Source organism: Poromitra crassiceps, assembly GCF_964638095.1.
Source record: "Poromitra crassiceps genome assembly, chromosome: 4".
Taxonomy (NCBI): Eukaryota; Metazoa; Chordata; class Actinopteri; order Beryciformes; family Melamphaidae; genus Poromitra; species Poromitra crassiceps.
In genome coordinates, this window is record NC_139626.1 from 57399449 (window position 1) to 57422056 (window position 22608).

The 22608-nt window shown below is 44.2% G+C and overlaps 2 protein-coding genes across 2 annotated transcripts in view; both read right to left on the reverse strand.

Annotated features, from left to right (window-relative positions):
• The window catches only part of wipf2a (WAS/WASL interacting protein family, member 2a), a 51219-nt gene extending 35127 nt beyond the window's left edge, over positions 1-16092 (reverse strand). Inside the window, exons 1-2 of the mRNA XM_083635559.1 lie at positions 15569-16092; positions 756-934 (exon numbers count right to left, since the gene is read on the reverse strand). Coding sequence (XP_083491685.1) covers positions 756-818 — 63 coding nt within the window. The 5' untranslated portion in view covers positions 819-934; positions 15569-16092. The remainder of the gene's footprint in view (positions 1-755; positions 935-15568) is intronic.
• Positions 16093-17172: 1080 nt separating this feature from the next.
• Positions 17173-21556, reverse strand: cUnh6orf120 (chromosome Un C6orf120 homolog). Its single transcript, XM_083635562.1, has 2 exons — positions 21498-21556; positions 17173-20402 (listed from the first exon to the last, which is right to left on the reverse strand). Exon 2 carries the CDS (start codon positions 20344-20346, stop codon positions 19789-19791), a length of 558 nt encoding a protein of 185 aa, XP_083491688.1. The 5' UTR covers positions 20347-20402; positions 21498-21556; the 3' UTR covers positions 17173-19788.
• Between the last annotated feature and the right edge of the window lie 1052 nt (positions 21557-22608).

Sequence of the window (22608 nt, forward strand, 5' to 3'; positions counted from 1 at the left end):
CCTGAGCCTCACTGAGGTCCGCAGACTGCTGGGTGCGTTTGTTTGTGTCCCGGCGCATGTCAGTGTAAATTCCCCATGTTCAAAACAGTTTTGTTGGCACAAAGGCCCGTGCCCAGCCAGAAAACTAGAGACTATATGAAGCTCCACTTCATGTTAGTCGGCTGTGCAATGGAGTGGGGCGAGGAGGAACGAATTCCACCCAAACCTAGTCCGCAAAAAAAAATATATATATATATATATATTTTTTTTAATAATAATAATCGATCAAAATTCCACATGATCGAATCAATTCCTTAACGATCAATTATCGATTTTCGATAATTGATGAACATCCCTAGTCAAGAGTTAAGGTGTCCATCAAATAGAATCGGCTGCACTATGGATTCGGAGCAAAGAAGGCAGCCAAAGTTTGCAGTGTTAGTCGGCGTGGTGCTGGTGAAGTTGATGTTTTCACCCGGGGTCTATTTAGCTGTTGCACACATTCTGAATGCACCGCCCACAAGGTCCGTGGTTGGTCAATTCATGCGTCTGTCACACATGCTTTTTTTTTTGTCTTGGCGGGCGGGTGTTAAGCCTGGGCAGTGTGTGTGTGTGTGAGGTGGTGCTGGTCTGATGTAGACATGGCCCTCCCCCGTGGAGGGTGTGTGTGTGTGTGTGAGGTGGTGCTGGTCTGATGTAGACATGGCCCCTCCCCTGTGGGCGGTGTGTGTGTGTGTGTGTGAGGTGGTGCTGGTGTGTGGCAGACACTCACTGACCTGGCTGAAGGTGGGAGGAGGCGGGGGTCCCGGGGGAGGAGGGGGAGGGGGAGGAATGGGCATCTTGTCCCTCTGTTGGCACCTCTGTATGCGTGTGTGTGTGTGTGTGTGTGGGGGGGGGGGGGAGACAGGGGGAGACACTTCACCGTCTCAACTGGGACGGCGGCACACACGGACTCCTGCAAAACAACAGGACAAAACAACGTGTTATTTTACTATAAGTTATACGTTGATTTTTTATTTACAGTATTAAGTCATTCTATTTAAAAAAAAAATCTGTGCTTTTTGGGGACAATTCCATTTAGCTATGAAATAATACATTTGCACTGCAATTCTTACTTACTGACAAATAAACACTCAATTTGTAGCAATAAAATCATAATATATACCACACACATCCCACACTCCTGCTGGGAACTAGGGGTGGGACAAAATATCGATACTCACGGTATCGCGATATTTCCACTTGCGATACGTTATCGATACACTGGCACCAAGTATCGATATGTTTATTTAATTTTTAATTTTTTTTTTTTTTTTAATAAACAGGCTAAAATATTATGCTGTGTGTGGTAGTTGAATCATAGTTTCAAGTTGACGTTTATTTATGTTTGTAGTTGAAACAAAAACATAAATACTGTAGGCTACATGAATGGAAATGTTTGATCATTAATATCTACTTTTAGAAATTATATAGGTGGGTAGGTTATATAGGTTTTCTTGTTTTAATAATAATAATAAAAAGACTTAATGTGTAACTTTTCCTCCGTGGTATCGAAAATGGTATGAGTGAGTGAGTGAACTCTGAGAGAGTGCATGTCAATTCTGCTAATAAATACATAATACCTGCTTCTTGCCTTTTAGGGGTATTTTTTTCTCTTCAGTTACACAGATATCGTGATGTCTCGTAGGTTAAATTTCTTCCAATATATCGATTATCGCAGAATCGCTGTATCGTGATAATATCGTTATCGGAGGGCCAAGTATCGTGACCGTGTCGTATCGTGAGTTACTCCACGATTCCCACCCCTACTGGGAACTGGCAGCACGCCTTACATAAGAGGATGATGCTCTTTATATTATTATTATTTTGAATCAACCATACTGCTTTGGTTTATTTGTTGCTGATGCTGCGTTCAAGCTCATTTTGTGGCTAAAAAACGTTCTCCGCGTTATTCTCTCCCACAACATGGAACATGAGCCACGTTTGGAATGGTTCACTCACTCACTATTGCCCCGTGTAGTGTTTATTATATAGTGAACTTCTTCTCCTTTGGTGAACACGACAGCATTGCATTGTGGGTTTTTTGAGTCATTTGGTCACTTTTTTGGACATTGGTCACGTCACTTTTGCAATGATCCCTCAAATATCAAACACTTGACAAAGATATGACTTGACATGACTTATGTAATGCAGGCAGGATATTTGACAGCTTATCAATTAACTTTATTGTCCAAAATGACATCAATGCAATGAAACAGTAAAGTGAACTGGGAATTTAAAAATGATAAATAACTAGAAATACAAAAACACAAATAGAACAAATATAAAATATAACTTGATTTAAGAAAAAAGATCAAATATACACAGCATGCTGTCTATAACTTAAATAATAAAAAAGAAATATATATATAGATCTGCAATATTGGCCAACATATCGGCCGATACCGATATATCGGTTATCGGGCAATATCGGCCGATAATATCGGTGGACCGATATATATCGATCGGGCTCTAGTCTGGGTAGTGTGTAGAGGTAAAAGCACTATCCTACCACCGCAGAGACCCGGGTTCAATTCCCGGTAGAGGTACTTCCGGCTTGGTCAGACCCAATTGGCGTGGTCACTGCACTAGTGCCTCCTCTGGCTGGTCGGGGCGTTTGTTTTGGGGGGGGGAACTGGGGGGAATAGCGTATCCTCCTATGTGGTACGTCCTGCCGGTGAAACACCTCGCTGTCAGGTGAAAAGAAGAGGCTGACGACTGACTGCACATGTTTCAGAGGAAGCGTGACCTAGATTGCAGAAACTAGAAAGTTTATGTTATCGTGGGATTTGAATGGGTTTCATGGGGCCTAGGCTGATGAAACTCACTCTGACAATTTTGGACCACAAAAGCTGCAGAACTAAACTCAGCAGAATCAGCTAAAGCAGTTTGTTACAGTCAGTTACAGCACGCAGAGATGCTTCAGTTTGTTACAGTCAGTCACAGCACGCAGAGATGCTTCAGTTTGTTACAGTCAGTCACAGCACGCAGAGATGCTTCAGTTTGTTACAGTCAGTTACAGCACACAGATGCCTCAGATGCCAGTTTGTTACAGTTAGTTACAGCACACAGAGATGCCTCAGTTTGTTACAGTTTGTTACAGTCAGTTACAGCACACAGAGATGCCTCAGTTTGTTACAGTCAGTTACAGCACACAGAGATGCTTCAGTTTGTTACAGTCAGTTACAGCACACAGTAGGCTTGCCGCGATTTTAGGTGTTACCGGTGTTACACGGTGTTGGGGGATACACCGATTACATAACGTGCCCACCGGTAACACCTTTTGTTTTTATGGAGGAAGAATTGAAAGGAAAACTCCGCAGTTTCAGCGTGCGCCGGTGTAAATTACAAGCGCTCCCTCTCGGCTGCAGTGTGGCTCCGCTGTTATGGTTAGACCAGCAACTAACGTTAACGCAACTAACGTTAACTAACGTTAACGCTATACATCTTATGAACACAAATGATGCGCTCCTCATACACATGTAGGTAAGACCCTTAGCTAAGCCTGCATGCGTGTGCATACTGTTGTCACTGCGGGCCATCTCTGGAAATGTGCCTTTTTTTCCACAGCGAAAAGTCGATGCTAACTTAGCATCAATTCTAACAGGAGGGAGGACTTACCAGCATTCAGTCATTGCCTGCTTACTGCTGCGTGCTGGTATTGTTAATCCCATGTCAGAAAAAGTCTCCAGGTGTGTCGCCAACGTTAGTTTCTTTTGAGAAAGATTGTCTCCACGGGCGTCTGAAAAGTTGTCTCGAGTCAGATGCAGCCAGTGTTGTATGACTGTGACTGTTAAAGTACTAACGTTAGTACTTTAAACAGCAGCAGCGTGCGTCTTGTCTCTATGAACCTACAGAATGGACGGTAGGGATGCACCGATATGAAAATTTTGGCCGATGCCGATAACCGATATTAACATTGCTGTTATGGCCGATAACCGATATTTACCGATGTCGATATGATCTGTATAAAACCACATTTTTATGATCATCACATTTTGTACATATGGAAAAACACATGTTAACACTGAATTTGAAAAAGTTATGCATTTCTTTATTTGCAAAGCCTTTGGAAAAGCCCATAAATCATAGATTTACTGCATTATTTCATATCAATGTGAAGAATTTGGCTGATAATGATAACCGATATTAACATTGCAACATCTGACCGATACCGATATGACCGATATGTTAAAAAATCGGCCGATACTGGCCGATACCGATATGATTGCCGATATATCGTGCATCCCTAATGGACGGTTAAAGCATAGACTCTTGCTTACTTTAAAACTTGTATTATCAACATACATATAACGTAACGTTCGCTCTAGTCTAGCTGCTATGGATATCCGACTGGTGTCTCACTGTTATTGTTCCCGGGAACAACATGCACTAGTAGGAACTAACAATCCTATTGTTTACATTTCCCGGTGAAACCGGTTATACCGGTGAGGTCACGTGCTTATTATTCGGTGTGAAAATGTTCACACCGTGGCATCCCTAGCACACAGAGATGCTTCAGTTTGTTACAGTCAGTTACAGCACACAGAGATGCTTCAGTTTGTTACAGTCAGTTACAGCACACAGAGATGCTTCAGTTTGTTACAGTCAGTTACAGCATGCAGAGATGCTTCAGTTTGTTACAGTCAGTTACAGCACACAGAGATGCTTCAGTTTGTTAGTCAGTTACAGCACACAGATGCCTCAGATGCCAGTTAGTTACAGTCGGTTACAGCACACAGACATGCCTCAGATGCCAGTTAGTTACAGTCAGTTACAGCACAGAGATGCTTCAGATGCCAGTTAGTTACAGTCAGTTACAGCACACAGATGCCTCAGATGCCAGTTAGTTACAGTCAGTTACAGCACACACAGATGCCTCAGATGTCAGTTAGTTACAGTCAGTTACAGCACGCAGATGCCTCAGATGCCAGTTAGTTACAGTCAGTTACAGCCCGCAGATGCCTCAGATGCCAGTTAGTTACAGTCAGTTACAGCACACAGAATGAGATGCATCAGATGCCAGTTAGTTACAGTCAGTTACAGCACACAGAATGAGATGCCTCAGATGCCAGTTAGTTACAGTCAGTTACAGCACACAGATGCCAGTTAGTTACAGTCAGTTACAGCACACAGAATGAGATGCATCAGATGCCAGTTAGTTACAGTCAGTTACAGCACGCAGAATGAGATGCATCAGATGTCAGTTAGATACAGTCAGTTACAGCACACAGATCAGAGTCCTGCACCGGGTCGGGGTTCCGCGGGGCCCCGCCGGGTACCCGCAAAAAAACGCGGGGGGCGGGTATAAAATACACTTCTGCAAATTGGTGGGTCGGGCGGCGGGTAAAAATTAATAAATGCGGACGGGCGGCGGGTGGAACAACGACAACGTATGAGCCTCGTATGTTTTTCTGTTGCACTCAGATGGAGGCAGGGGGTGTGTCTGGCAGGGGGGGGTGTGTCTGGCAGGGGGGGTGTCTGGCAGCTGGTCTGACTCGAAGAGGAGAAAAGTTTCTGATGCACGTTTTCGCAGTTTGTTTACATAACCGGCATCGTTTCAAGTATGCGCATACTGTGCAATGTGTGACGCTATATGGACTGCACAAAACATTCAAAACTCAGCTGCGGTCAAGGTGATTGATTGGAGACAATACGAGTCGGACAGATAATATAGTAGGCTAACGTTAGCTTCCAGTCAAACATACACACTGGCTGTTTTCATAGCAACAGGCAAGAACATGTCATGGATGGATAGCGTGAAAGTGGAGAGGTCTCATCCCAACGTGGATTTACGTTCCTCCAACAGCAATCATAAAGGCAGTATGGATTATACCGGACATATTGGAAATAGCTGGTAAGTCACTTTGCTTGCTGTAACTGTCTGTGTGTCTGATAGCAGAGCTATCCAGCTGGTTAGTGAGCTAGCAGCTGCTAAAAGCTAATTAACGTACATCAGCTGACGAGTCTCGGCCAGAAAGACTGCTGTTCGCCTCTCGTGTGAAACGGTGGCAGTTTCATTAGGTTCACTACAAAATGTTTGCACTGCAGATTAACGGTTATTATATATATGCGGTTCCGGGTCGGGGGGCGGGTCTCATGTCTGCGGGGCGGGGTGGGTTGCGGTACTGATTGATCATATGTGCGGGTTCGCGGAGCGGGGTCGGTACTGCACGTCGCGGGGCCGGGCGGAACCGGGTCTTGAAAATCAGACCCGCGCAGGACTCTGACACAGATGCCTCAGATGTCAGTTAGTTACAGTCAGTTACAGCACACAGAATGAGATGCATCAGATGCCAGTTAGTTAGTCAGTTACAGCACGCAGAATGAGATGCATCAGATGTCAGTTAGATACAGTCAGTTACAGCACACAGATGCCTCAGATGTCAGTTAGTTACAGTCAGTTACAGCACACAGACATGCCTCAGATGCCAGTTAGTTACAGTCAGTTACAGCACACAGATGCCTCAGATGTCAGTTAGATACAGTCAGTTACAGCACACAGATGCATCAGATGTCAGTTAGTTACAGTCAGTTACAGCACACAGACATGCCTCAGATGCCAGTTAGTTACAGTCAGTTACAGCACACAGATGCCTCAGATGTCAGTTAGATACAGTCAGTTACAGCACACAGATGCATCAGATGCCAGTTAGTTACAGTCAGTTACAGCACGCAGAATGAGATGCATCAGACGCATGCTACGCTAACGAGAAGCATTGAAGACGATGGAGCAGCGAGATGCCAGAAAGTTCCATTGGGCTCCTTCCAGAGCCTCCAGAGCCTCCAGAGCCTCCAGAGCCTCCAGAGCCTCGGCTCCTCACACACAGTGGGAACAAACGGCTGTTTCAAACCCTCGGGAAGACATTCCTGGTGGAGGGAAGCCGTTGCTGAAGCAGCTCCTGGAATACATTAGTGTGGATACGAGCGAGACTCGGACACTCGGGGTCGTTCAGGGAGAGAGGGACGACATGCTGCATGGGGCTAATATCAACATTTCTATAGATGCCATAGGACCATTATGAAATCGGTTACTTTTTTTTTCTTCTCGTTTTAATTTAGCAGTTAGGATCAGGGCTGCACAATATATCGTTTCAGCATCGTCAGGGCAATATGCGCGCGTGCAATCATCACATGGCAGGATTTGCAATGGCACGTAAGGCAAACTAACTCACACGTCATTCATCCTACAACTTCTTTTGCTGCTCGATGCAAATGGAAAAACTCGCGCGGTGCTCATTTTACCGCGACACTACGCGGACGCACGGCTTGATAGAGCCATTCAAGTTATATGGTGAAAATTACTGTCTTTTTTCATATGGCAGATATCCACTGCAGAGTTGGTCCGGACTCTTAGTAAAAAGCGTACCAGCTATGAGCTACTAGGCTAAGCTAAGATAGACTAGCACAACGCCAGAGGCTTTCCAACTACGGTTTGGAGTAGGGGTGTCACGATACACTCAGTTCACGATACGATACGTATCACGATACTGGGTTCACGATAACGATACGATACGATTTTAACAATATTTTTTTAAACTTGAATAATGACAATAAATGACTGGAAAAGTAGTATTTTATTTGAAATGCACAAATACAAAACATGCTGTTGTGGGAAATTGTTATTACAATAACAACTAGAAAAAACATGAGATTGGAGATAAGGCTTATCTTGAAATAGAATGAGTTACACCGTCACTTAGATTTACTTTGAACTAAAAGGTTTCTCAGCAGTATAAATTCTCATTATGCATCTTCAGTTTTTCTTCAAACTCAAACAACAAGACTTTTCTTAGTCTATTTTTTATGCATCTTCAGTTTTCCTGTCAAGTAAACAGTTTTGCCAGAAACTCAATTGAATGGTTTCTCTCCTGTATAACTTCTCATGTGTCTCTTCAGAGACTTGTTCAACTGAACTACTTTCCACACATTGAACTTCAACAAACAAAGACGTTTCTTAGTCTATTTTTGAAAAAATATATATATATATATATTTATAAAAAAAAAAAATCGCGATATGAGATTTCATCTCAACGATACATATCGTGACGTTTTACTATCGCGAAATTTCGTGGGACGATATATTGTGACACCCCTAGTTTGGAGTGGCAAACGGTGGAAAGCTAACATACGCTACTCAGTCATAACAAACCCTTAAATCGGAAATAAATGATGTTCTATCAGACAAACTTCTCTTGTACATTAGACCTATGTCTCTTGTACATTAGTCATGAATGTCAAGCAGCAAAAATCTAAAAAGTTGTAGCATGACGTGTTTGCGTTAATTTGCCCTATCTGCTTAATTTGCGTTACTTACTCGCACGTCCTGCGATGTGACTATTGCGCATGCAGTGTTTCCCCTAGAAAAGTTTTCAGGCCTGGAGGGATTTCGAAACGTACTTCCGACCGCAACGGTGGGGGCCCTCGCTGGCGACGCTAAACTTTTAGCTAACCTGTTCGCATCCATGTTCGCAACGGCATCCCAAGTATCATCATACTATTTATGGGATGCGATGCGAACAGTTGTATTATGGGATGTGCGTTTCCCAGGCAACGACACACGTTGACACACGTTTCGGGACAGCGCCGCACACGCTGGCACAATGCTCCTAAAAGCAAAACGCCAATTGTTTTGAATGATTTGGCATCTTCTATTACTGTCAACACCAGGAGTAATAGTATGCCATAAATGTTGATTGAGATTTTGGGGAGAGCAGAAGAAAAAATAAAATATAAAAACAAATCTGGCCTGGCGGGGGCGCTGTTGGCCTGGCGGGCCCCGCCAGGCCTGTAGAATGGTAGGGGAAACACTGGCACGTCACTGGCTCTCCAGTATCCTTTGCATGTTGAGATTCACAAGACTTTGGTACAAATGGACCTTTGTCTGACAGCCACATGCAAACAAGCTGTTTCACCATGTTTGCATGTGGCTCAGGTCATGTGACCCAGGTCGTGTGACCCGGGTCATGTGACTCAGGTCATTGTTAAAACGCACGGTCGAGGCACAGGGATGTCGCCAGGTACACCACCCGGTCACGTGAACTCACATTCTGTTTCCTTCTGCGTCTCCGTCTGGCCTCGTAACCAGCCAATCAGGAACGTCGCTGGCAAAAACAGTAATGGCTACCTCCGTGGCTCTCCGGCTCGCGCCGTAACGTCAACGCTCGTCATGTTCAAACAGCCATAAGTGCAGTTACTGCAGAAATAGACTCAATAACAGCAAGTAAACAAGGACGGGAGTACGCAACAGCGTTTTTCCGAGTGGATTTGGATTTGACTGGATCCGACGTTGATCGGCTCAAGGACTGGCTGGTAGGGGTGGGAATCACCAGATGCCCACGATACGATACTAAAACGATACTTTGAGTCACGATACGATAGTATTGCGATATTGCGATATATTGAATATTGCGATATATTGTCACTCCTAACTCGTTTTCCTACCTTTTCCTTGACCTCACCAGAAGTAAAACATGCAGTGTTTTTTTGTTTTGTTTTGTTTTGGCCCCACATGTAGGCTATACATTATTAAGCTTCTCTGGACTCAATACGCCACTGCAGGCGGCGGACTGCACCATCGGGCGCTTCGGGCAGATGCCCGGTGACCTGGCATGGCTACATGGATACACGATATTGGGTTCACGATAACGATACGATATTTTAACAATCTTTTTTTCGATCGATTTGTAAGTCGAGGGGGCATCCTCCACGTTAATTTGAGTCATTTCACCATTCTCACCCTCCGTGTCTGTAACGTCCCTCGTCTGTTCAAACAAAGCAATGAAAAGGAGAGCGAGCACGCAATCGGATGCAGATCAGTGCCACCATGTTCAGCTTCTTTTTCTCGCGATATGAGATTTCATCTCGACGATACATATTGTCACGATTTGATATCGCGATATATCGTGGGACGATATATTGTGACATCCCTACTTTACAGTTAGTAAAAGTAAGTGAGCAGTCTGGGCAAAGTGCTGATATTGAAAGGGGGCAGGGTGTGTGGGTGGCGTTTAGTTTGAATCTACTTAGATCAAACATTATTTGATTGAGTCTCCATCTTTGCTCAAACACAGTGTGGGCGGAGCTTGGACTGTGGGCGGAGCTTGGACTTTCTCTTCTCTCTGTCTCTTTAGCCATGGTTGCTATCGCTGCTCACGCTCACTACAGTACCCTAGTTGTTCTTCTTCTGTTGATTCCAAACAAATTGGAGACGTAAAAAAGACGCCACTTCCTGTGCGGCAGAGGATTTTTCCCAGGAAAGAGCGACCAGACACCGACTGAACAGTCTCTTAAAACAGACGGTCTCATCTACATCCGGCGAATGCAGCTATATACAGTCTGTACGTTACACCCCCAGAACACGCACAAGGAAGTTGGGGAAAAAAACCTTCAGACGGGAAGGAAGTTCGACGGAACCCGACCAATCACGGCACGTGTGTCCACGAAAAATGCGGCATATTGGATTCTGACTGGACTAATGAGCGGAAGACCCGCCTTTCTGCGATTCCAATTGGACTAATGAGCGGAAAACCCGCCTTTCTGCTTCCCATTCCGGTTGGTGCATGATTCTCCCCCCACAAAGTACGGACGGTACGGCGGAAGCATTTGAAAATTGCGGAAGACAACTCGTCTGTTCTAAGAGACTACCGACTGAACAGACAGTGGAGAAGCTTTATGAATGGGATATAGGTTGGATGGTTCACTGCTGTGTGGTAGCAGTGGCCAAAGTGTTGTGGATTATTACATTTTAAAACTGTGTAGACATCCATTTCGGAACACATTTTGCTGTACACATTTTGTACGTTTCAGATGCAACACGACGAGTCGACTTTCCATAACAAAGCTCTTCAAATTAGGGAGGCAGCGATTGCAAAATTCTGGGCCAATACCGATGTTTAAAATAGCAATTTGGCCGATAGCCGATACAGATCCTTTTTTTAGGGCTTTTTTGAGAGGGAAATAAAGAAATCTTTATTATAAACAAATAACTGAGCTGTTTTTGAAAGTCTTTTGAGCCCTTCATCACACTATCTTTGAACGAGCACAAATTCAACCATATTATAATGCAATTATGAAGCAAACAAACGACAAATTATGGGACCCAACTGATAGGCTAAATATCGGCCACTGCAATCGGTGAACGGCAATCTTTTTTTGCCGATAGGCGACTGCGGTCAACGAGGCCAATATCGGACGATACCGATATACAGCCGATATATCGGTGCACTGCATCCCTACATAAATGACTAACAAAACAGATAAAGGTAGCTTTACTTTCATGCGCGCAACCATTTTGCAGGAACAGTGCTTCCCCCCTCCCCTTCAAATGGTGGATGTCATCAGTGATGTCATACATAAGCATTGTGACATCACTGATGATGTCATCAGTGACACACACACATACACACACGAGAGCGACTGAGGGATAGGGAGAGAGGAGAGGGGGTAGAGACTGGGGGAGAGAGATTGAGGGAGAGAAAGAGGGAGACGAGAGCGACTGAGGGAAAGGGAGAGAGGAAGGGGGAAAGACTGAGGAGAGAGACTGAGGGAGAGAGAGACTGAGGGAGAGAGACTGAGGAGAGAGAGACTGAGGGAGAGAGACTGAGGAGAGAGAGACTGAGGGAGAGAGAGAGGGAGACTGAGGGAGAGAGAGAGAGGAAGGGGGAGAGACTGAGGGAGAGAGACTGAGGAGAGAGAGACTGAGGGAGAGAGACTGAGGGAGAGAGAGAGGGAGACTGAGGGAGAGAGAGGAAGGGGGAGAGACTGAGGGAGAGAGACTGAGGGAGAGACTGAGGAGAGAGAGACTGAGGGAGAGAGACTGAGGGAGAGAGACTGAGGAGAGAGAGACTGAGGGAGAGAGACTGAGGGAGAGAGAGAGGGAGACTGAGGGAGAGAGAGGAAGGGGGAGAGACTGAGGGAGAGAGACTGAGGGAGAGACTGAGGAGAGAGAGACTGAGGGAGAGAGACTGAGGGAGAGAGAGAGGGAGAGTGAGGGAGAGAGAGAGAGGAAGGGGGAGAGACTGAGGAGAGAGAGACTGAGGAGAGAGAGACTGAGGGAGAGAGAGAGGGAGACTGAGGGAGAGAGAGAGAGGAAGGGGGAGAGACTGAGGGAGAGAGAGAGGGAGACTGAGGGAGAGAGAGACTGAGGAGAGAGAGACTGAGGGAGAGAGAGAGGGAGACTGAGGGAGATATTGTGTGTGTGCTGCCAATAGGGCAGGCAAGCCCACACAACAGCTGAGCTGCGGGCGAGGCCGCTCAGCGGCTGAGCTGCGGGCGAGGCCGCGCAGCGGCCAAGCTGCGTATGCGAGCTGCGAGATATATGCGAGATTCCTAGACTAATAAAGAAGGCTGTGAAGTTATTGCATAACCATGTTGCTGCACATTGATCACATGTATTTCCTGTGGTTGATGGCGTGAAGCAGGAACTGCTTGCGGAGATTGGTGGTATTCTAATGCTTTTGTTCTATGCAGATGACTCAACTAACTAAACTGTATGAAAATAATTGATTCGAGAAAATGATTGAAACAGGTTGATTTGCGTTGGGGGAAAAGTGAAATCATCTCAACCCACTGATAGATTTCTGCACTTGTTTTAAGAAAAAACACGGCTCAATATGAGCTTAAATGACTTTGTTAAGATGGATGCTTTCTGTAGTGCAATGCATCAGTCAGTATATATATATATATATATATATATATATATATATATATATATATATATATATATATATATATACCGGTATATATATAGATATATATATATATATATATATATATATATATATATATCTATATATAAATAAACTATATACTATATATATAACTATATATAACTATAACTAGGGCTGTCCCCGACGCGTCGATTAGTCGACTACGTAAATGCGTCGGCTTGCATAACGTGTGTTGATGCGTCGGAATTAAGTGAATAAAAGATCATAGCTCCGTTCCAATATCAGATTTCAAAATAAATGTTATTAATGGCTTCTGTGTGCGTTAGACTTGTGTAGCATGGCTTTTAATTCTGGGGGAAATCCGACCAAAAGTCATATTGTTGTCGGAGTAGCGGAAGCGGCTAACGTTAGGTAGTGATTAGTGAAAGTGAAGTTGGCTCCGTCTATCACGTGGATTTGTTATTCCCGACTCCCAAGCGACAGGGACAGGACAAGCTACAGGACAAGCTACAGGACAAGCACGGTCATCTAAAGTGTGGGAGTATTTTAGACCGAGATCCTGCTCGGTAACGTTAACCTCCATACATTGGAAATGACGTAAACGGCATGTTATGTACACGTACATATTCATGCGTGCGTCCTGTTGCAACAGACGGCACCAAGTCAGTCCTGTTTTAACACACTTTTTGATCCCGCATATTAGGATTATCAACACTTGGAACCTGTTTGTTAGTGTAGGCTCTCGATTTCTGTTGTCTGTTGTTACTCTGTTGTCTGTTGTTAATGCCTGGGAGTGAGCGAGCACAGGCATTACCAACAGACAACAGATAAATTGAGCCTACCTATAACGGTAAACTAGTCGCCTTTAGGTGACAAGTCATCTTTTTCATCCTAAAATAGGAGGATTTCGGAGTGGTTTTATGTCTGCCCTGGTATCTGTCACCTTTTTCACTACCAATGACTTTGTATCCCTGCACTTAATGCAAGTTAAATCATTTAAATTACTTTCCTTGTCCCACACTAATGAAAAAACATGTATTTGCCAGTGATTATCTTAACTACACACATTACTCCAGTTTAAACAATCTGTCAGCAATCCTTTCGAATTTGAGGTTCAGCTAAAAAATAATAATCGTTGAAATGAATCGACTAATCGAAAAAATAGTCGTTCGATTAATCGAGAAGAAAATTATTGTTTGGGGACAGCCCTACCTACGACCGCAAACATAACTACTACATGTGTGTTTATGGATTAGATGATATACAGTCAATACACCTTTCACTTTTTACCAGTCCTAAAAACAACAACATACGGTGAAACTGCACCTTAACTGTCTGCGCAGCTACTCTAAATCTGTCACCTCTCCGCACAATGACTGAGGTCACTGGATCTTCCCAAACCAGTTAGCTGTTGTTGATAATGCACGTCCTCCTCGCCCCGCCCTCGCCCTTCACCCCTCCTTCACCACAGGCTGCCTGCTCAAGTGTTAGAGCAGGTTTTTTCACCCAGGCAAAACTCGTGGAATCCGGACAAGCGGGATCGCCAGTCAGCGAGCCGCCCAGCCAGAGAACTGAAGTGTGGTTGGGAACAACTCTTCATTGAAAAAACAAATACATGTTACACAAGGCCCAGCAGGCCACAAACTCCTAGTCGCAAATGAGAAACAGTGCGCGCTGGTGGTGACCTACTTCAGGTGTGTGGGTGTGTGTGTGTGTGTCGGGGGGGGGGTTGGGGTTAAGATTCGATAATGCTGAAATATTGAGGTATAGAATTGCAGCAGGTTAGCGTATGTTCACCGCGACTCAAATGGAAAATAGAACAATAGTGGGGAACCAGGGATGGGCATACGACATGGTGTGAGGACTTGTACTGTTCTGATGACTGGTCACTCACTATAGACGAATTGTCAGTCCTGTCCTATGTAGCGGCAAACACTGCAACGGGAAGTGAGCTGGGGGTTCCATTTAGAATGTTTATGTTGTCGAGTTAAAACCGTCTATAGACAGAGTCAAAGAGGTGACAGAACCCTTGAGGCGGTAAACAAGGCTGAAAGGGACTTTGTTGTGGCATTTTCTTTCTTCTGTAGTGGGACACATCTGTAGCACACACATGCATCCCTACCTACACACAGGGTATTGGTGGAGATACACTGATCAAATCAACAAGTCCCCATAATCGGGGTTCATCCTTTCCATTAGAGACCAAAAGTGAGGTGGTCAAGTTAGGTCATGATATCGCTGTGATTTGGCCTCGTTTGACTTCTGTACTCATATAGTTGCTGTTATTAAGCCATTTGGGAGAGTTTTCCCACACCACCATGGTCCATGTAGTCACAGAAACACAGACAGGGAGAGGAGGAGGGGTGATGAGGAAGTTGATTGCTTTTGTGGTCAAGGAAATGCACTGAGTAAAAAGGGCCTGTGTGTTTCTAGGCTTTTGGGGGCACCGACAGTTTGCCAAAGCAGGCCTGCCTGGTTCTGTTCGTATTCAGTCAGTTTCACAGCAGATCTGTTACCGGGGGGTCAAACCTCAACAACACAAACCCTCACCCACCTGACCACTCCACTCCATTAACAGCAGCTAGCTACCTGGCAGCCGTTTGAGGGAAAAGTGCAACTGACTTGCAATGCATTTGACGTTGCGCATTACTGGCATTTCCAGTCCTGTTAGAAGAACACGCAAACCCATAACGTCAGCCTCAGTAAAAAAAAAAAACAGTATGCATTTTAGGCCTAGGAATGTAACGTCAGTGTCGCTGCTTCAAGTCCTTCCAGGTGGGTAACGTTAATGTTAAAGATGCACTGGGGGGAAAATGGCAAGCAACTGTGACATGAACTAACTTGGTTACTAACGTAACGCCGCTAACTCACTTGCTTACCTGTGTGGAAGAAGATGCTTGTGAGTCTTGTTCTCCAAAACAACATGCAGGTAGTAAAGTGCTGTTGTGGCTGGATCAAGCCTTCCCCAGAGCAGACAGTGTCTCCGGCTGGAGCAGATTTCTGGGAGGCTGCTGTCCAAGACACCGCGACGGCTGCCTGGCACGTCCTCCTGGACCTGGCGATGGACCACCACACCAAAAAATCCCGAAGCTAGCCGGGGCTAACTTGGTTAGCTTGATTTCGACGCTAAAGCAACTTTACCTTAGCTAGTGGCGGTACTGCTGCTATATGGGGTTAGCTCGCGTTAGCAGCGAGCTGTTTACTCCTCTCTGCCAGCTGTCACTGTTATTAAGCGGGCGATTGGACGCAAAGTAGCTTGCCGATGTCAACAGTAGGTCTGTAGCAGACAATCGACTGACTAGTTCTAGCGGTGACTTGTAACCATTTTTTTAATGGGCTACTATTAACAACTTTATCCGCACTCTTGACCTGCACGGCGCGCGGCCATACTACTCCCGTTGACGCCGTTCATCGGCTGCTGCTGCTGCTGCTTCTCGGAAACCCGGAAATGGGCCGACCGACACAAAATGGAGGCAGGTAACCGGAACAGCGCTGCTGCCTTCAAGTCCTGCTCGGAGGTTCCTTCTTTACCACTCCGATAGTTGTAGAATACGACTTGTTTGTTGAAGTATATATAACCTTGTGAGGCAGCTGGATTCAGGGGGAAGGGGGGGGGGGGGGGGGCGGTCAGTGGTCTCGTTTTATGTCAGAAAATAAGCTGCACTGAGCTAATTGATACAGAGTACATTTAGAGTTACAGCATATAGAGTGAAAATAGAAAAATACAAGTAGGCTATATTAGTAATTTCATAGTAGCATTTTGACAGTATGACAAAGACTAAAATATAAAAATGGAATGTTATGTAACGCTACCACTGACTTTGTTGGTTCGTTAGTGTGTGCTCCAACGCTATTGTCAATATTTCCGATAGACAGGGAAGGCACCACAGGGGTGCAGTCAGTCATGTATCCATGCTGGCATTCAGTTGCTAGTCCAGATTCTGGAGATTCGACTAGAAGTACCATGAATCTGATGACTGGGTTTTACTCTATTGAATAAAGCAACTGTTGCACTTCAGCGGTGTCCAATATATTGCCTGGTTTTTCCCACTGCCTTACACTACTGTGAATAAGTCTTCAACCGCTGCATGTGTGCTAAATGTGTGAATGACAGACACCTGGTGCTACTGTTTTACCAATACAACTGCCCATCTAATAGTGTTTTTTGAGTTTCTGAAAAATCCAGAACACATCCCCAGTAAGGTTTAAAGCGTTATTTGGCCTCACATTCACACTGGCCCTCTAGCTGCCCAGTCCTACTGTTACAGCAGATGTGTGTCTTGCTCAAGGGCATTTCAGCAGTGGCTGATGAGGGAGGGGAGAGCTTTTGTCACTCCCAGCAGTTTCCCAGCTTGTCCAGGGAGGGATTCAAACCTACAACCTTCTTGTAAAAAAAAAAGCTGATTTCTCTAACCTGCCTAGCTTCCAGCTGTTCCCATTAACAACAAGTTGAAACAGACTTATGAGTCAGAAGATTATAACGGTGTATGCAAAAACAATTTATTTATTTAGAAACCTTATTCAAACGTCTCTGGAAACATGAAAATTGCATGGCTTTGTTCACCCTGGAGAAGACTGATCAAAAGGCACTGTTGAACATTTTCTGCTCAGTGGTACACGGTGAAATGTTTCTCATGACTCAACTCCATCCCAGGAAGTGGTGTTAAAAATCAAGAGCTAGCGCTGACACAGCGCTAATGTGGAGATAGGTCTGGCTAAGCCAGAAGAGAGCTTGTCCAACAGGCAAGCGTGAGCACGAGTGATCACACCGCATCACAGTATTGACGTTAACAGGGTAGTAGTAGTGCTGCCATTACAAATTGTTAGTTCCCATTTGGAGTCGATACCGATCAGCTGTCAAGCAAACAACTTGGTGCAGGATCGGGGTACTAAAGTGTTTTTTTTAATGAAGCTGAAAATCTATTTTCAAACTGAATCGAAAAACACAAAAACAATCAAAGTCTGAGCCAATTTTTCATTTTGGCCATTCCCTTTTGATCAATTATTCATTTGGGATTGGAAAAATGCACAATTAACATTGAAAAGTAAAATTCAAAGTTAAAAATACAAAATTGAACATTGGAAGTCACATGACCATTTCGGGGTACGCCCACAGACAGAAAATGGAAGTCAATTGCTGAAAGTCAAAATAAAAGTACCGGTATCCTGTGTTAGGCTAAGTTAAATAGCATTAGCTAACATCATGCTTGCTACTATGGATATCAATTTTAGGTATTGTTTCTTGGCCCAGAAACTGTCATCGACCCGCGCTTCTGTCTGTCTGTGGACATACCTTATATGGGCGTACCCTGAAATGGTCACGTGACTTCCATTTTTCAATTTTCAATTTTGTATTTTTAACTTTGAATTTTACTTGTCAATGTTAGTTTAGCATTTTTCCAATCCAATATGAATATTGATAAAAAGGGAATGGCCAAAATGAAAAATGGGGTCAGACTTTGATTGTTTTTGTTTTTCAATTCTGTTTGAAAATTGATTTTCAATTTTTTTGAGACCGTTTATCGTTCTTCAATTTCTATTTTTGACCATTTCCCATGTCACAATTAGGAAGTAAAAATTAATTATACTTTAGTACCCCGATCATGCAGCAGATGAAAATGGCAAATTAGAGAATCTTGAAAAATGCAGTTTCCACATGGACATCAAATTCAATTGATCCTTGGCTAAGTCCCACCCCCCTTGGTTACAATACAGTTGCCGACAGACATTCGCACCCGGGCATCATGTAAACATGGCATTTTCAATGACTTTAAAGTTCCTGTTTGATGAAATTCATTACTATACTGGGATTTAATTTTGGTATATGTGACTGTGGTTAAAAAAAAAAGAGAGAGAGGAAAGAACTGGGGGGAAAGGATGCCCGGCCATAGTTTTTTTCTTTTCTTTTTTTTACTCAGGATCATGTCTAATAAAAAAAAAAAAATTATGCTCTCCTTCCTTTTAATACTGCTGCTGTATTAACATTAATATCAATATCAAATAGTTGATCCTCGGATGGAGAGCTGAGGCAGATTGGATGAATTTAGGTGTTACATTTTAATTTAAAATAATAATAATAAATTAAGTACTTTCAAGGCAGCGCATTATTTTCCCCAATCTTTACAGCCATTTCCCCATAAACATACAAAAAAAAAAAAAAAGTCCAGGCCCAACCTTGTGTATGACTCCAAATGGCTAACCGTGACTACTCAGAGACAGTTGTATTGCTAAGTGTTTAACCGTAGATTTAAACCAGACGCACAGCCTATTGGATGATTTAAACCAGACGCACAGCCTATTGGATGTCCATAATGCAAAATTAAGACAAGTGGTTTCATTCAACACTTCACAGGCAGAGGCGAGCCTCGGCCAAAACGGCAATGTCCGTTTCCATGAAAAATTTAGTCTTCTTTAATCAAAGATTTATGAAAATAAGTTAAGACTCCAAAAATATTCCTCTCATGTCCGCCTCTTGCCCATTGGTTCATTTCAGTTCAAAGCCCACAAATCACAGCAGCCATCCTTTCAGCCAGGACTAAATGTGAGCCTGTGCTCTGCCCTCCAATACAGTTCAGTCTCCCTTTCTGTGGGAGAGGATGTCGCGTCAAACTACACTGCTAAATCTGACCGTTTGACGTCCACTGCCTCATCCTCAAACATACAAACGTTGTAAAACATGACACATTTTCTGAATTGTCAGGATCCACTGGTCAATTTGGCATTCTTGTGATCCACCAGGAAAGTTCTTATTTCAGCACAATTTCAACTGTTTGCACATAGGGTTATGCGTGGTGTATTTTGGTGGAAGATGATTGTAAGAATATCAAGCAGAACAGTTACATTTTAATGTGCCATTTGATGGATCCTGCATAATGCTTAATTTGCTCGTGGACCATAATAATTGTGAAAAGGTCTTAAGTCAGGCTCTCTGAGGTATGTATGTTTGCTCATAAAGCAGGGAAATATGAAACTGCCTGATATTTTCCAGAGTTTGATGCAACATTTTCTCACCTACAGAGAAAGACAATGCCATCAGGGCTTCCTGTACTGCAAAAGCACTGGCTTTTCCTTCCATCATCGCAGCAAAGACACTATATTTTCAGAACAAAATTTCAACTATAATCTTCAAAAGCCCAATCAGAATAGTCCAAAAGATAGACTCCTCTTCTTGAAATTCCTGCTCTGCGGCTGGGGGGAACTTCTGCTGCCCTTGTCCGTCCTCTGAGGAGTACGAGCCCTTATCGAACGGGTCCTGAGGCGCCGCCTGGTCGTAAAATACGCGCATTTCAAACTCGCTCTCCAGGTGAGACGGGTGGCCGTAAATGCCGATCCCCACGGGCCTCACAAAGTCCCCGGGCACCGCCACCACATCCTGGCCGCAGGTCACCGACTGCAGCTTGTAGGTGTCGAAGCTGGGCCGCAGGGTCTTGTCGGACACGTACAGATCCGCGTCTCCCTTGAGGCTGCGCATGAGCAGGATGATCTTTCCGTCGTGGTTGAGGCGCAGGTAACTGTAGTTGCCCGCCCCGATGTGGCCCTGAACCACATGGAGCAACACCCACTCTTCGGGGACGCCGTCCTCTTCCACGGGGTGCAGGAAGCCACTGGCCTGGGACAGGAGGAGAGCCACGACGAGGGAGCTGCAGCTCAGCATCATGGTGAAGGCGTCTGTCTGTCTGTCAGTCAGCCACCGACTGGACGACACCAGACCGCCTGAACAACACGGGAAACAACACACCCAATGAAATGCATTGGCAGAGCAGCTCAACTACAATTAAGAGACACCCAAACAGCGGACACTTAAGGCTGTGGACAGTAAAGGACCTCTGGGAAAATGCATCCCCATCAGATCGGCTTAGTCGGGGCCGTCCGATGATTATCTGATAGTGCGAGAACTTTACAGATTCAATCTGAACACCCCGGATGGCTCGCAGACTGATCCGAGAACATGAATCAAGATCACCCCAGCGTTACCGTTTACAAGCCAAACAAGGCTTTGTTAAGAATAGAGAAGACACTTGGTCAGTAGGCGTGTTTACCAGCCACAACCTGAACTTACTAGCTAGTATTTGACAGGTGGCTGGGTGTCTACTAACTGACCTGTGCACATCTGTCAGGGTACTATCACTACAGTGAAAGCTGAAACTAAACCGTCTCGTCGACTACAAGCGGCTCCGCTCAACAGCTCTAAAAATACATGTGTCGGTTTGATTCCAGTCCAGTGAGTTTGACCTTTTCCAGGAAGGGGGGGAAAACGTTTACTCCCGTTAATATTGAGCATTATTTTGACTTTTTAAAATACATTTGACTAACCAGCATAGATTGTATATGATTAGCTACGACCACTAATGCAACAATATTAAACAGACATCATAATTGCACGAGAAGGGGTGATCATAACTGATTGCTAACTTGCTAACGCGTCATTAGCTAGTCAAATCTGACACCTTCCAGCCAGCCGATACGACCCGACAGTGACTCGGTGAGAAGACGAAGTTTTGCACAAAACTTTTCTTTGGTTAATTTAAGCCAACGTTATCGTGTGCCTCGTCGACATGAAGTGTAGCCTGGCATTAGCCTTAGCTAATATAGCTAGGTACCACTATATCTATATGGGTACCAACCACACACACACATATCACATTGCTAGCGTTACTGCTAGCTTGGTCAGGATACCATTAGCTGGCGTTTAGCCGAGTTGCGGCCAGCAACATCTCAAAAATAACGTTAAACTGCTGATAATTAACTCAAAGCAATTAAGCGGCGTGATGTAACGACTTATTGACGGTTTATGCTCGCATTACTTACACAGCTGTCATTTCCTAACCAGCATCTTCTTCACAGCAAACCTGCTGGAAGGAAGGAAACAAAGTTCACTTCTTCACTTCCTGTTCCTTGAATCACCAGAACAGAGAAACTCAAGATGACCGCCGCCTACTGGAGGGAACGACTAACCACACCCAACAGCTCCTGTAAAACGGAGCAAACGGAGTGATAGCCTACCTACACAATAAGAGATACAAGAAAAATGTCCCCAAGAACTAATTGTTGTATGAAATGACTTTTTTTTTAGCACATTTTCATGAGACTGACAGTTTCACCATTGAAATTGGCCTGCATTGGTCTGATTTCACACAAACACTTCTCAGATGTCCGTAGGGTGACCAGATCCCAGCAAACCAAATGTGGGACAAAGAGTACGTTTGTGTGGGACAATGTGGGACACGCTACCGATGATTTGAGGCAGTCTAAAATTTAGATATACTGTATTTTCTAACTTACAAAAAAGATACATTTCTATTCACCCCTCTCTATGCTTTGCCCTCTGGTTGATTCACACAATCTGCAAATAAAAACATAAATTATCTGACTAAAATGTGTAGGCTACAATAAAACAGACCAGACAGGTTGCTGACATGGGATTCAAGTCATGGCTTCATGTACAGATTAAACACATGGCAGGTGTGTGCCTTCCACACACGAAAACATTAAAGTTAGTCAGACTTTTCTAGTAGAACAATATACTACTGAACCATATAGGTATTGAAGTAGAACCATAGTAGGCTTCATCTGAACAAAACATTAACTAACATCACAATAAGAGCACAGCTTAGAATGGAATTTATAATTGCCCGTTGCAAATAGCCTGTAGCAGCTGTTGAGAAAGATTTGAGGCTGTCTTCAATTGTGCCAGTTATACAACACTTGAGAGCTTTGTGCAAAGATGCACTGTTGTATTAATATGGGTAGTAGCTATTATCATTAGTATGGTAAGTATTTGGCCATTGGTATTGTTATTATTGCTACTAGTTACTGGGAATACACATCTCTCAGGCTGCAATATGTGAAGTTAACCGTGCGCTGCACATCTCTCGAGCCACAGTGTGTGCTGCAGACAAGAGCAGCGGTGTGCACGCTC

Bases quoted from the DNA above. Each gene is read 5' to 3' on its own strand.
- cUnh6orf120 (XM_083635562.1), bottom strand. From the start codon at position 20,346: ATGATGCTGAGCTGCAGCTCCCTCGTCGTGGCTCTCCTCCTGTCCCAG.